This window comes from Gadus chalcogrammus, chromosome 14 (genome assembly GCF_026213295.1).
Source record: "Gadus chalcogrammus isolate NIFS_2021 chromosome 14, NIFS_Gcha_1.0, whole genome shotgun sequence".
NCBI lineage: Eukaryota > Metazoa > Chordata > Actinopteri > Gadiformes > Gadidae > Gadus > Gadus chalcogrammus.
In genome coordinates, this window is record NC_079425.1 from 5,947,422 (window position 1) to 5,962,854 (window position 15,433).

The 15,433-nt window shown below is 45.1% G+C and overlaps 2 protein-coding genes across 5 annotated transcripts; one reads left to right on the forward strand and one right to left on the reverse strand.

Annotated features, from left to right (window-relative positions):
- The first annotated feature begins 443 nt into the window (after nucleotides 1-443).
- Nucleotides 444-10,924, forward strand: lmnl3 (lamin L3). Of its 4 annotated transcripts, none has more exons than XM_056607042.1 (13): nucleotides 468-653; nucleotides 746-1,224; nucleotides 1,573-1,729; nucleotides 2,235-2,360; nucleotides 3,089-3,259; nucleotides 3,988-4,113; nucleotides 5,595-5,815; nucleotides 6,400-6,625; nucleotides 7,568-7,675; nucleotides 7,846-7,956; nucleotides 8,425-8,538; nucleotides 8,909-8,973; nucleotides 10,205-10,924. In XM_056607042.1, exons 2-12 carry the CDS (start codon nucleotides 824-826, stop codon nucleotides 8,945-8,947), a joined length of 1,800 nt encoding a protein of 599 aa, XP_056463017.1. In that variant the 5' UTR covers nucleotides 468-653; nucleotides 746-823; the 3' UTR covers nucleotides 8,948-8,973; nucleotides 10,205-10,924. The 4 variants fall into 4 exon arrangements, with proteins under 4 accessions (XP_056463019.1, XP_056463020.1, XP_056463017.1 ...); XM_056607043.1 differs by having other exon boundaries at nucleotides 782-1,224; XM_056607044.1 differs by lacking the exon at nucleotides 8,909-8,973 and having other exon boundaries at nucleotides 444-653.
- Nucleotides 10,690-15,215, reverse strand: zgc:158785 (uncharacterized protein LOC791214 homolog). Its single transcript, XM_056607047.1, has 5 exons — nucleotides 15,172-15,215; nucleotides 14,038-14,273; nucleotides 13,274-13,469; nucleotides 12,117-12,323; nucleotides 10,690-11,581 (listed from the first exon to the last, which is right to left on the reverse strand). Exons 2-5 carry the CDS (start codon nucleotides 14,226-14,228, stop codon nucleotides 11,423-11,425), a joined length of 753 nt encoding a protein of 250 aa, XP_056463022.1. The 5' UTR covers nucleotides 14,229-14,273; nucleotides 15,172-15,215; the 3' UTR covers nucleotides 10,690-11,422.
- Nucleotides 15,216-15,433: the final 218 nt, after the last annotated feature.

Below are 15,433 nucleotides of genomic sequence, written 5' to 3' on the forward strand. Positions count from 1 at the left end.
AGTACGGCATGGATGAATGCCAGGATTGCAGTTCGAGGTTTCTGTGGGAATGTGTCTCCCTCTTGTGGTAACATGTTGCAAACAACCACTGCAACAGTGTTCTTTTCCCCTTAGTCTAGTTATAGGCTTATCTTGGTGCAAAAGTCAATCCAAGTTAAAATATGGGCCAGTTTCCAGTGTTATGCACTGAAAAAAAAACATCATGGCGTTTTGCCTAAAGAGACGACCCACACGATGTTTTAAATGCTCACGTAATGAGCACATGTAACATTTAAACACATGTTATACTATTGTGATAGGCTTCATAACATGGTGTAAATGAAGCAAGCGTCCTGTCCAATCCAGTGTAACCAACATATTTCATTAGGATAATGGCACTACTGTACCTTTAAATACCCCCTGTGCGTAATGCGCGTAGTCGGAGGATGACATCAGCTGCTCTGGTCATTTCTTTCCTGCGAGTCATCATCACGCACATCAGCTGACAACGTGAGTCGATATGCACTAGTGGTGCACACCGCGTTGCTCCACATCGATACGCATAAAGTTACATTGGTTACACCTGCGTCTTAATGAAGAACCTCCCTTTTGTTCGACTCAATCACATACCTCTCCAAGTGTCGCTACAGTCAAACGTCTGATGTGCGCAAGAGGTAGGGCTTTATTCGTCTATGGATTGACATTTCCATTGTTGTTTTTTACCATGTGAAGTTTGACACGGTTTTTTTTCTACGGCTATTCACAGGCTCTGACTATAGCATTGTATGTATTCAACATTTAGATTTATCTGGAGCGCCATCCCAACACCATCACCATCACCGCCATGGCTTCTGCTACCTCCACCCCGGCCACTTCATCCTCCACTAGCCGAGCCACGCGCTCCATGGGCCGGCGCGGCCCCTCCGGTGACGGCCTCCCAGAATCCGGCATCAGTCCCACACGCATCTCCCGCATCCAGGAGAAGGATAGTCTTCGTCACCTCAACGATCGCCTCGCAAATTACATACATCGTGTGCAAGAGTTGGAAAATGAGAGGTCTTCTATGCTGCTACTGCTCGAGGAGAAGGAGGACACTACGTCCCGGGAGATGGGCAATGTACGGCGGTTGTACGACGTGGAGTTAGCCGACGTCCGGAAGTCACTGGACGAATTGGCCAACGAGAGGGCCCGGTGGCAAATGGAGTGTGGGAGTGTGAAGGAAGAACATAGGAAACTGCAAGTCAGGTGATGCTGCTAATGCATTTTGTACGTTCCAACAGACAAATTATAAGCGGTTTGCATTGCATTTCATGAATTAGTGGGGCACGGGCTAATGCATATTTCTGAACTGAAGGTGTTTATGTGCCGAATCATAAAGCGAGATAAATACGTCTTCTTACTTAAGCAAATAAAGCAAATTAAGACTTTGCTTGCGTCTAGTGGGTGCATGCTTCCCAGTGAATCCAAACAATGTTTTTAAATTCCATGTAGTACTAAAGGAAACTATATAGAAATGTTGTTGAAAGGCTGTATTAAGATAATGAATGTATTTCAGTGTGCCATTGCTTAATGATGTTTTTATGGCTCAACCAGGAACCAGAAGAAGGAGGCTGACCTGGCCCACGCCGTGACCCAGTGGCGGAGCGTGGAGGCGGCTCTCCGCTCCAAGGACACAGAGTTCACCAGGGTGCTGGGTGACAACAAGACGCTGACCCAAGACGTCGCCGAGCTTCAAGAACAGCTGGACAATGTAGGAGATCAGATGTTGGCTTAACAGCCATACTTGATGGTGGCAAAATCCATGAGCCAAGACTGGAGTCTCTAAACTCCACTGTCAAGCAATAGAGCGCACAAATACACTAGTCTAGTGTTAAGGTTCAATCCCCAATGTCGGCAGTCTACCTGTAGGTATTACTGCGCAAGATAAGCCATACCTGCTCCTTTTTATATAAAACAACATAGGCTATATGTAATATGATTTAAATACAAACGTATACTGAATGGTGAATCCAGGGTTTAGGAAAAACAGAAACTCGTTCACAAAAAACTGTGCGGAAGTAGTTTGGAGGAGTAACGGCTAGCAAATATTTATTCTGCAATATTTCAATATTTAAAGCATTGTCTTCTTGCTCCAATATTGGACACTTTTTAAAATGTTTATTCCCCAAAACCACTATTGGAACTACAATAAGACATGACTTCAGACCTCAGGGTTTTACAGGGGTGTGTGTGTGTGTGTGTGTGTTCTATCCCAGGTGGAGTCTGTGCTCCGGGAGACCCAGACCCAGCTGAGCTCGGAGGTTCTGAGGAGGGTGGACCTGGTGAACCGCATGCAGTCCCTCAAAGAGCAGCTTGACCTGCAGAGGAACATCAGCAACCAGGTACGATGGCCCACACGCACATCTTGTTATGGGAAGTTCCTGAGGGAAGACTAGGACACGTCAGGGCTTCATGGTGGATTTTCTACACCCCCCCCCCCCCCCCCCCCAACTAGCTACTATGACGCTGTCACCTGGAATGTAGCACACTTGAAACTACAAAATGAATCAGCCAACTAAGCATTAAAATGAGGGTGGCAGTGTATTTTAGTTTTGTTAATGCTTTTAATCTCAATGGAGGACAGTAAATCAAATGTATATGGCTTTACACAGCCATATACAAAAAAATGGATATAGCTGTCGCAGGCCACTTCTTGGTCATGACTGGAGTCATCCACAAGGCCAGGCAGACCTGAGGCCAAAGCCGGCGATCTAGTCATGTGTTTTGGGCGGGTTGCTTCGGAGGAAGGCCTGGAGGTAGGGGAGGGATTGTTCTTCTTTTATAATCTAGTCCACTCCGGCTGCTCTCTCCAGAGTTGCCTATCCCAACTTTGACATTCTTTTTCAATTGCATAAAATGTGACTGAGAATCTGTGTTCCCTCCTCTAAATGAACTTACAAGTTCACTTTTGTGCAGATGTTTTATCTCTACATAAGGCGCAATCGTTATGCCCTTAGTGATTCGTACAACATCTTCAGCGTAGCTGCTCCCGACGTAGCTCTTATGATTTGATTAGTTTTACCCACTTTTAAGTTGCTTCGGAAAAACTTGTTCTCAATGTAAACCGTAGGAGATCCTGGACGTCAGGAGCAGACATGAAAGCCGCATCATCGAGGTGGAGTCGGGCCGAAGGAGTGAGTTTGAGAGCAAGCTGGCCGACACCATGCAGCGTCTCCGCCAGGACCACGACCTCCAGGTCCAGCAGTACAAGGAGGAGCTGGAGCGCAACTTCACCACCAAGGTACACGCCTATGAATGCAAGAGTATCATTCAGAAGTGCACCAGCAGAAGACTAGCAGGCCTTTCAAAAATTAACTCCGGGGATGATCAGGAGTTTCACACAGGCAACCCAACACAGGAGATGAGCTACATCAGATGTATTCCTACATACTGGAGGTACTCTGTATACTCTAGGTGAGGGCTGGTGACTGGAAAGAGTGTTGGGGATGGCTTAGGGTTATAAACTCTGTATTTCTGATGAGTGGAAAGCAGAAAGAAGTGCGGAAGGCAAAATACAGGCAAGAGAAAAGTACGATGTCAGCAACACGCCCACTCGCATGTTGTGAATTCTCCAATTGTCTGTTCTTAACACAAGGGGCCTGGGAGGTTAAACTTTTGTGTTGTCACATGCAGCCCCAACGGGTATTATGTCAGACTTGCGGTGCATGTGTTAAAGGCCTATAGATGTCCAACCCCTATGTAAATGTCGTGTGCCATGGCAAAAAAACACAAACGCAAGGACATTTATAGGGAAGCAAAGAATTGATCCATCAATCCACTATTGGGAAGACTATTTTTTTATTACCCATTGAACTATTGAGTGAGCGAGTGAGCTTCGAAATGGCATTGAGGTACTTGAATTTATTTTTCAAACTGATCCGACCAAATGCTTCTCTTCTGAAAGAAAATCAATACTACACTCAATGGTAGCTCTCAATAAAAGTTTGTGTTACACTCTCTGCGCCACAGCTTGAGAATGCCCAGCAGTCGATGCTGGAGAAGGACGGCATGGCGTCCTCCAACCGAGATGAGATGACCACCACCAAGCTCCGGGTGGAGACCCTGGGGTCTCAGCTCAGACAGTACCAGAAGGAGGTAGGCATAGGAGCCGATAGTACCACCACAACCCCAAAGCCCGTTGTCCACTACCACCACCACCAACATAACATTTTTGAAAGAATTGCTATCAAATGTGGAAAATTGTCTTGCGTCTTCTATACCTTCAGAAAGCTTTGGAATTGTACCTAAACTGTTTGGAGTTATTTCCTTTGATTTGTATGCGTCTTGCAAGTGTTTGCATGGGTATTCGGTACAGGTGTCGAGCGATTGGCATGAAGAGAAAATGTTCATCGTATCTTACACCTTCTATAATCAAACAAGTTGTACATGCTCTGGTCTTGTCAAACCTTGAGTATTGAACAATTATCTGGTCATCAGCAACCGAAAAAGACTTGCATAAACTTCAGGTAGCTCCGAACAAAGCAGCCCGCTTGGCACTGAGCTGCTCCATTCACACTAACACTGAAGTAATGCATACTAGCCTTTCATGGCTCTGATGAAAAACAAAAGATCTCTCTTGTTGTTCCTAAGGTCAGTCATAAACTGCAAAAGACCTGCCTTCTTTGCTGAAGGTTTAGGCAGTGTGTCTGACAGACATGGTCATAGCCCTAGAGAAGCAAGGAACGGACATCTAGCTTTACCCAGACCGAGGTCCAATCTACTTAAAAACACCATCATTCACAGATCAATTTCATTATGGAATGAACTACCAAAGAACATACGTTTTAGCATAAATTGCAAATGCAGCTTTAAAAAGTCTGCAAAAAATCATCTGGTCCATGTATAATGTATATACATTTTTAATGATTTCATTTATTTTTTAGCTTTCATATTATTTTTTCTTTTTCTTTTCTTTTTACTGTTATATTTGTAATTTAGAAGTTTTTTTTAATCATACTGTTCATTATTGTTGTATTATTTTTATGTTTGTTTGACATAATGTCAAACAAGTGATTGTTTGTCTATATTTTATGTTTCGGACCCCAGGAAGACTAGCTCTCACTTCGGTTTGTTGCTAATGGGGATCCTAATAAATCAAAGCATCTACACAGCTTCGCTAGCTTGCAGTCTGAGGTAAAAAACGAAGGGCGCTTAACGGAGCTCGGTGTGAGACCATTTCTTCAAGACTGGCACAAAGTAAATTGTGTGATGCTACTCTTCAGTTTAGTAGTTGTACTAGCAATATGCTGAACCTCCATTAAGAACAAGCACCCGGGGACTTGTTGGAGCACCCTGGCTTCGAAATGGGGCGCCAAAGCTCATCGAGTCAACGGAGCATCGCGCTAAAAGGAAAAACACCCCTTTCTTGTATTTCACATCATTTCAGTTTTTTTCTTAGAAAATAACCGGTTCATGGGTCTGGGTGTGGGTCTATCGAAAGCAAAATGAGCCGAAACCGACATACCTAGTTGTGACCTTTCCCAAGGCTACCTCTCAAGCCCTCAACTGGGACGAGGGCCGATCCTCAAGTGGGACGTGACGGCGTGTCCCCACCTCTCCCTGGCTGTGTGTTGCAGAAAGGCCTGCTGGAGGCCCGCGTGCAGGAGCTGGAGCGGACCCTGGACTCGGAGCGAGGCTCCTGGCACCAGCGGCTGAGCCAGAAGGAGCAGGAGCTGGCGGACCTGCGCTCCCAGCTGTTCGGCCAGCTGGAGGAGTACGAGAGCCTGCTGGACGTCAAGCTGGCCCTCGACATGGAGATCAACGCCTACCGCAAGATGCTGGAGGTGGAGGAGCAGAGGTGGGTGTGGTGGGGCTCTGGCGGCTGGAGCAGAGGAAGCTGTTGGGGCTAGGAGATGACGATGATGATGATGGAGGAGCAGAGGGAGCTGGTGATGGAAGGAGATGATGGTGAAGCAGCAGAGGAAAGTGGGGGTGTTGGTGGTGGGATTTGGAGATTGATACGGCAGTGGAGGGGCAGGTGATGGGGGGGGGGGGGGGGGATGGTGGCGTTGGAGCAGATGAAAGTTCCGGTGGTGGTGGTGGTGTTAGGAGATGGTGGTGGTGGTGGTGGTGGAGGGGCATGGAAGGGTGGTGTTGAGGGGAGCAGAGGTAGCTGGTGGGAGGCGATGATGGTTGAGGAGCAAAGGAAGGTGGTGGTAATACGTGATGATGGAGGGGCAGAAGAGGAAGGTGGAGCAGCAAAGATGACGGTGGATGGGATGAGGAAGTTGGTGCTAGATGATGAAGATGATGGTGGTTTTAGAAGAGGTAGCTCGGAGATGATGACTACTGTGGACATGAGCCTATGAACTTGTGCCTCTTAACTTGTCTCATCAAATTGTACCATGTCATTCTATCATTTTCTTTTTTGATTTCTCCCAGGCTCAAGCTGTCGCCCAGTCCCTCTCAGCACGTGGCGGGGGCGGCGCAGGCGACGCGGGAGCGCTCCTCTCGCCGTGTCCGGGGCAAAAAGCGCAAACACGAGGGCACGTCGGGCAGCTCTCCGGCCTACAAGATGTCGACGCACGCGGCGTCGCGCGGCAGCATGAGCGTGGCGGAGGTGGACCCCGAGGGGAACTACGTGGTGCTGAAGAACGACTCCCCGGAGGTTCCAGCTTCTCCTCCTTGACTCATTTGTTCTGTTTTTTTTTTTGTTTTTTTTAAATCATGGCTGCCTTCATGACAGGACTTATTTCACAGCAGAACACCTTAAAATGCTTAAATAGACAGAAAATATAAGTAGTGTATAAACTAGAGCTGTCAAGCGATTAAAATATTTAATTGTGATTAATCGCATTAATGTCATAGTTAACTCACGATTAATCGCGTTTAATCGCAAATTATTTTTCTATGCTAAATATCCCTTGATTTTTTTTGTCCCAGAATTCTTCTCATTTTAATTATCTTATCAGTATGGTGAAGTGCATCGGCTTGCCTTGTGCAAATGATTTTTTATTGATAACAACATTGGCATATACTAATCAAAACAGGACGATACAAAAAAAGAGCCTATAGTGCAATTAAACGACTGCTTTGAACAAATGTCATTCGAACATAGCAGTCAGGCTACTGCTTCTATGTTTTGAGCCAAAGAAAAAAAAAAAAAAATTTAACAACATTGGCATATACTAATCAAAACAGGACGATACAAAAAAAGATACAAAAAAAGAGCCTATAGTGCAATTAAACGACTGCTTTGAACAAATGTCATTCGAACATAGCAGTCAGGCTACTGCTTCTATGTTTTGAGCCAAAGAAAAAAAAAAATATATATATATATTTTTTTAAATAAAACAATTGCGTTAATCGCGCGATATTTTTTTTAACGCCGTTAAAATTGGTTTGCGTTAACGCCGTTAATAACGCGTTTAACTGACAGCTCTAGTATAAACACTAGGCAGGACAAAATACTTGTATTGGTATGTAACTATCCTTTATCCGTTTGTTTAATTGTTTCAATACTGCAGCAGGTAGTATCTTTTTTTTTTTTAGTATTGCATGACTTTTTTAAAGTTAAGTGTTTGTTCTCCTGTTCCCTCTGCGGTTCCAGGAGCAGCCACTAGGGGGATGGGTAGTCCGCAGAACTCAGCCAGACTCTGGGGACATCTCCTTCCACATCCCTCCTGACTACACGCTACCTGGGGGTAGCACACTCACTGTAAGTGGCTTTTTTTTCATCCGCAAGGTGCTTATCACAATAACGTATCCATTTTGGAAGTGTGTGTGTCGGAACAAAGGAAACCACTAACTGTAACGGGATATAAAGGACAGGTGTTGTGGAAAAATGAATACTGGTCCAGATTCCAAATAAGGTGTGTCTTCATGTAGATCTGGGCCACAGGGGTGGATGCCGGCCTGGAGGACCTGATTCTCCAGGGCCACCGGAGCTGGGGGCCAGTCACAAACACCCGAGTGATCCTTCTCAACCCAGAACAAGAGGTAACTGGAGCAGGTCTGCTTCCACGAACTGGGCCTGAGCAAAGCACCACTGCCAGCAGTGTGGATACAACACTTTTTCTTTCTTTCATTTTTTTCAACAATAGAAAAATAATTTGGTTAATCTTCAATGGAATGTGTTCATGGCCAGCCATGTGTAATGGGGTCACGGCCCCACAACAAAGCAGAAATGAACCCGTATCGAGGTCATTTTTCAACCCAGATCCTGTCGTATTGTTCTTCCCGGCACACTTCTCCTATAGAAAGAATAAAGCCAGCCATGCGCATGCCATGCACACATTTGATTGTATTCCTACCGATGACCCAACCCACAATAACGATGCATCCCAAGTCAAAGAAGCGTATTGTACCCGAGGTGGGGAGGCCATTTCCCCCATGATGTACACTGTGAGAGGCAGAAGAACCTAAGGTACCGTCACTAATGTCTGCTGAATGGCCTTGGGTGATCAGGAGATGGCGGAGCGCAGGCTGGTGTGCGGCCAGGGAAGAGCGGACGAGGAACGGGAGCTGGAGTTTGACGAGGAGTGTGTCGCGGGAAGCAACATCCAGCACTTCAGGAGACAGGTGTGTGTGCGCAGTGGGTTTGCATGTGGGACAAATTCTTCGCCTCCTTTTTCTAGCATATCAAGTACTTTACTTACTGGGTACGTACCGAAGTTCTTGGAAATCCTGTCCTAATCCCAGAAAGGGTTTGTAGGAAAAATGATACACTGGCTAGGAACCAATAATAATGGGGGGTGGTGCGCATAAAGAGTTGTGCACCTAAATAAGGTTACAATTACACGCATGCCTATATAGCATAATGCAGTCCTGGTTCCAGCTACCGAGATAACGAGCACTATACCGCCCGTCACAACAAGTTTATCTGCGTTGTGTTTCGGTTTAAATATTGTGTTTGACACTATTTTTCTCTTCACACCTGCCTTCTGTGAAGCCAAAGAGGAAAAAAAAGAAATGTTGCTCTGTGTCGTGAGGGCGGACCGAACAGTGCCTTGTTGGGTAGGTGAGGAGCGGCTGAGGCAGCAACCCCTCTGCTAGCATGCGTGATGTCTCCCCCCCCTGGCTTGTGTTTGCAGTAAGCATGTAGTCATATGTGACGCTGATGGAAAAGCAGTGCATGCACACATGATTCTGCCCATTTCACCCATGTTGTAGTCCTTCCTGGACTCCTGTACGACATTTAGCCATGCGTCACAATACGTTCTTCCGGGTGGCAAAAGCCAATGCGTTCTCCGATGGCACCGCTAGTGAACCAACCCTTCCAAGATCGAGAAAAGAGAGGAAAATCTTTGAATGAGTGATGATCTTCTTGCGGGTTGCGATGGGACGTCTCATTATATATATTATATTTAGCGTTTTCGTCATCGTTTTTAACGATGTAACTATGTTTACATTAGCCGGCTGGATCACTTCTGACCAGTGGAAGCCGCTCGCGTTCTGCCACCCGGAAGTATCTTGACGACTATTGTTTACAAACATTCTGAAATGCCGTATTACAGGAAGACTAGTCGTCAAGGAACAATTTTGGGTCTAGCTAAGTTTCGGGTTGAAAGGTCCGTGGCTAAAGAGTAGTCGGCAATTATCCCTAGCATGGGTGTTGGTAGGGGGGGGCGGGGGGGCTGCGTTCATGCATGCATGCATGCATGCATGCATGCATGCATCCTTGTCATGTACTTGCACAAAAGCCCCATTAATGAATGCCTGAATTAACAGAGGCTTTTGCAATTCACAACATAAAAGTCGTTGTCCTATTCAAATGCAAAACTAACATCTCATTTGTATGCATTCCGACAAACTCCAAAGTGAAAAGCTTATTTCACGCTCTCCTTTCCTCGGCTGTTTAAGGCCGTCGTATTCCATACTCATTTGCTTTGGACGTACAAATTGGCTTTTTGCAAATGTTGGAAATCTATAGATGGGTAGAGGATAGAATTCATGTTGACGGTAAATTGTTTTTTCCCAAAGCAATTCTAAACGTGTAGATCTAAGGAGCAAGGTAAATGTCAGAGGAAGCCATGTCTCTCTCTCATGGGAACGATCAGTTATTGAAATTGCAAAGGTGTCGTCCAAGGGCTATCTTAATAGCAACACCTGTCTGTGATATCCATGCATCAACACGATTTACCGTATGGTAATGCAGACCTTTACCGATAGATTTCCTGTATCTTGACATAATGAAATGGCCATTCCTCAGTGGTACCAAGCTTACTGTCATGTTGCTGTTTCCCAGGAGCTCTCCAAGGAGGCCAGCTGTTCTCTGATGTAAGGATCTTCTTTGGAACCACTACTTTGCCTGACCTTGACCAGTCTCCTTTTGAGTCTAGTATTCTGCTCCGTCCTGGATTAAAAATGTCAACACCATGGCCAGGTCAAACAAGCATGTGGGACATGGGGCGTCTTGTTACCTGTATTCCTTATCCTGTCTATGTCTAGCGTGAATGTGTACTCCAAGGTGTCAATAAGGCATTTAAAAGAAAAAGCTCCTCAAGCCAAGAGATGGAGAAGGCTGTTGCTGTTTAGACTTATTTGAAGGTACTGTAGGCGATGGAATATTTTGAGAAGTTGCGACATTATTTATACTACTGCAGGTCATAGCTGCTACATTTACATAATGCTAAAGCTCTTAGCTGTGTGGAGGTAAGCTGTCTGTAGGATGTCTTCTTACGAATTACTAATTTAATTTTCCAAAATGTTAACTTTTTTATTTATTTTTGTACAATTTAAAGAGTCCCATTTGCCTTCTGTCCATACAAAGGTCAAATGCTTCTCAATCACTGTATTCTGGATTTTACAGGAAAAAACGTTGGCAAGTTATTTTCTTCCGGCAGTGTCTTTGTTTAATTAAATTGTCTGTGTGTGCATCGAATGGTTTTTGCACCCTGGGGTAAATTACAGGAAGCTACATAAAATGTAAATAAATTGCATAATAAAGTTTTCTAAACAAAGCAAACACTGAGTGCTTCTTGCCAGTCCAATCCTCGTACTTTGGATACAAATGCACATTTTGATGGGTTGTGCTTTTATTTGGAACATTATCTTCTTGAAAGGAAATCATGTGACCCTCCACGTAGAAGTAGTAGGAAGTTCTACTCCACAGAGCTCTGATTCGTTATCTTCCATAGGAATTATTGCAGACATTAATGACTTCTAATTGATTGTCATTAGACTTAGCTGTTTCTATGACTGTTCCCAGAAGTCCAGGCTTGTCAACAGAACAATTGTGTAATTAATCCCTCCACAGCTTCTAGCAGTTCTCTGAATTTCCAATCTTAACTTCAATTGGGTTTTTCTTTTCCGCTCAAAGTTTAAGCGGATGTTTTAACCGATAAAACATTGACATCCAGTTTCTTCGGTCCCCAGAAGAATAACCAAATATGTGTCCTTCGCTTCTGTCCGTGCAGGGTTTTCAAATGAGTGTACACTCCCTGATGGTTAAAATCCAACAGAATCACACCATAGTCTCTTTGCTGGTGTCCTTGCTGAAGGGGCAGGCGATGACTGCCATGTGACTGTGTTTGGAGCCCGATAGCGGGGGGATCTGCAGTCGAACCCTCTGGTCGGTTAGTTTCCATGTCTGGAAGAGGTGGATGTGGTAGCGCACGGACACCTGCAGAAGGGAGTACGCATAATGGAGAATATGTACTTTGAAGTATATCGATTTTTTTTTCTCTACTACTGCTGCAGGGGGAAACCCCTCAGCTCAGCCAAAGCTCCGTCCAAACAATACAATTTACGAGCTTCAATTCTCGGTGGCAAACACTGGCATCAACACTTGCACTCATAAATGATAGTATTATTTTTCCATAGATCGTTTTACAATGTACCATTAAATAGTTTGTGACGTGCCCTGTGGAGCACATAACTGAGTTAACGTGACACGGATGGCAACAAAATTAAACGCAGAATGTACAGAGGAGCCCTGGGTTGACGATTAGGATTTGGCAGAATAAATGAGCTTCATTACTGGGTTCTTGCTAACACAGGCAACTGTAACGTAAAGACACTGACATTTAAGTCACCAACTGTACATTTCTATACTCGAAGACAAATTATTTGAAGTTATTGAGAAACATTTGGGACATTTTCGAACACATTTGGGTCATTCCGTACAACGCAATCGGACCCTACGGTTGGAACCCTACCATGGTCCAGAAGATGTAGATGGTGAAGAGGGCTAGGGTCAGGACCAGTAGTCCCAGGGACTCGTACCCGTTGGTGTGGTGGAGGTCCAGGGCTCCCTGGACACACAGCCAGCCTGACAGGGTGGCCAGTGGGGTGATGAAGAGGAAGCACACCACATCGCCACACAGGGTTCTGCGCTGGTGTTGCATGGACGGAGAGCGCAGCCACTGGGAAGAGAGAGGCGAGGGCGGGTTAGCGTTTGCGATTAAGAACAATTGGGAGTAAGAGCTGATATTCTATGTATTTAACAGTAATGTATAAATGTGTTCATTAAGAGATTGCTCCCATGGATCGGTTTTTATTAGATGAATCCATCAGATCAACGTCCACACATCTGGAAACGTTTTTTATTAATTGCTTTATCGCTCAAAACGTTTCAGAAAAAATCGGAACTTGCACTTGGTAAAACTCGTCTGTTTAGCTCACACCACTGTGTGTGTGTTTCAACAAAACACGTGTGTCCATGAGAAGACGTTACACAACACAGTGGGTATGTGGCGGGTGTGCATGATGCGGCTGACATAACACCGCACACGCACACAGTGTCGGGCCTCTGTTTGCAGAAGCACATGGGCAGGACTCCTCTAGCCACTAATACACTGACTAGTACTAATAATGGAGGACTTCCACCCTGCGCCTGGTCTCTGGGCAGAACGTGCTGGCTAATCAGGTTTCTAAAAGGCTAAGTGGCTTTAGCGCTAACCACTCTTCTAGCAGCTCAGCAGGGGATGAACATGAGGGGCAGGGGATGGTAAGCTGGGCAGCAAGCCCCCACTCCAATCTGTGGAGGCCAGGGTGAGGTGGTTCATTGAGGCCACACACCTCAAGGACACACACCTGCTGCCGTGACCCACATAAGGATGAAAAATATGCCATGGTCTAGTGTGGGATTTGACCGACCTTTAGTAATTCATTGTAATTAAGGAGGTTAGGTTTTTTTTATCCAAAGCGACCTCCAGTGAATTCCGATGCATTTCATTCAGGAGTCATGCATCTTTCTGAAGGGACACCTACAGGTAGACCTTTCATCTGGGTGTCACCCTATAGCCACTACAAACTCTCCTAACCCTGAGCGAGTTGGCTCGGTTTGAGTGGCTGCAACGCAGACTATTAGTACCTCTGTGAGCGGCTTGGGCAGCCGTTCCAGGGAGAACTGGTAGCGGCAGAGTTCACAGTGGCTGCTGTTGGACGAGGTGAGCCAGCGCTCGAGGCAGGCACGGTGAACCATGGCCAGGGTGCCGGAGCACTCGCACGGGGACACCAGCTCCCCAGAGCTCCCTCCCTCGTGGCAGATCCTGCAGAACGGCTCGTCACTGTTCGCCAGGACACCAGACAGAGAGACGGACAGAGAAAGTATTAGGGAATGGGTGACCTAACAAGTGTTAGTGCTTGGCACTTGGTTCTATGAGCAACCTTACTGTACGACAGCGATATACTGTTTCTCTTTCTTCTGACAAATGTACTTATTGGAAGTCGCTTTGGATAAAGGCGTCTGCTAAATGTCCTAAATGTAAGTGTAAATCAAACTAACTATGAAGGACTGCTTAGACACTGATAAAGGGACACGATGTGTGTCTTTCTATGTGTGTTGAAGAATAAGTAGTTTTTTTGTCCCACCGGGACAAATTGGATTTCCAGTTTACGTAGACAGGATTAGAGCAGGCCATCAAGGACAGAGTTACGGGTTTGATTCCCAGTGGGGACAAACATGCTACGTGACAATGCAATCATCACAATTGTGAAATCTTAAACGTTTCAATCACAACACACTTATTAAGTCACATTTGATCAGCCAAAAGGTGGAAAAATAAGTAGGTAAGGTTAAGAAAGACTAAAGGTGATGTTGATGATGCATGTCTGATGTGTGCTTGCTGTGGTTACCTTTCGTTTAAGGTTCTAGGTTGCCAGCAGGTGCTCTCTCCTCCTTGGTGATAAGTAACTTCTTGATTGTCGTGGTTTAGCTCCGCCTCCAGCCCCTCCCCTAGCAGAACCTTCACCTCGCTCTCGTCTTCTCCCTGTTCCCATGGCACTGCGAGCTGTTCGGGTGTCATGTCTGCCAAGTTGGGAGTCATTCTCTGACATCAGGAGCAGGTCACGCGTCCAGCGTCCTGTCTCATCTTTCCTGACCAATAGAAAGAACACTCAGTCAATTATCACCTGACCAGTCCAACCAATTGGTTGGTTACTCTGTTAACATTTCTTGATAAACATATTGTCCTATGATTGTGTTTTATCTTTGGAAAAGTGTATTATTATTATTTTCTATTTGTATTATTTTTTTAGATTGAACTATTACAAACTTCAATAGTACTTAGTGACGAAATTGCAAGGTCAAATGTGACAAAGCATAAAGCTGAGAATGTTCAGTCCATTGACATATCCTCAATGTTTTGAGAGGCTGTAGTCAATAACAACAACCATCACTTAAGTGGCTGATGGTGATTACGTTGATCTGTGATCTCTTCCCCTTTTGAAGCTGAATTTGTAATGACCACTGATATCATTTACAGTTCACCTCTAACTGCCATGCCATGCTCGATCTCATTATGAATTGTTCGATTGTCCATTTAGAGAGTATCACTGAATAACGTTTTTTAAGTAATGTTTTGTGAAACACACTTGTGCTATACTTTAAAATACACATGTATTAAATGTATTAGGCCTACAATATCAAACGTAAAACATTCAAAATAAAAGGTTCGCTCATTAAAAAGATTGAGGCCTATTCTATTGCCTAAATGAGCTGTTTTGGTTTAACGATAACACCATCAGTCAAGTGAGAGTGTTGGGTCACAGCAACACCTGTCCTGCTTATTTATTAGGCCTACACTATATATCGACCTGACCTAGTAAGTAGGCTATTGGAGCAACTTTAACAACATTAAAAATAACGATCAAATACTAAAAACACAAACCAATTAAGGGCCATCGTTCACCCTGTCCCGTTCGGACAAGCCTGATCTGGATGACGTCACACGTAGCCTATAATAAACAATAAGCGATAATCAATATTACCTCGAATGATGCGAGCTGGTCAATATCCACAAGGCTTCGAGGCGATGCAGTGGGCAGGCTCCGTTGATATGAAAAAAACAAAACGATTTCCCTTGCGGTGGTGCCGGTGGTGTTTATAAAGGTCTGTGTTGAGACCAATGCCAGTGTGTTAGTGAGCAAACGCCCCGCCCAGCGGATTAAGCGCATTTGACGCCGGCGGTGAGAATAGTGAGGGATTAGATCAAGGGGAAAGTATGTGACGGACAGTCCAGCCAGATGTAAA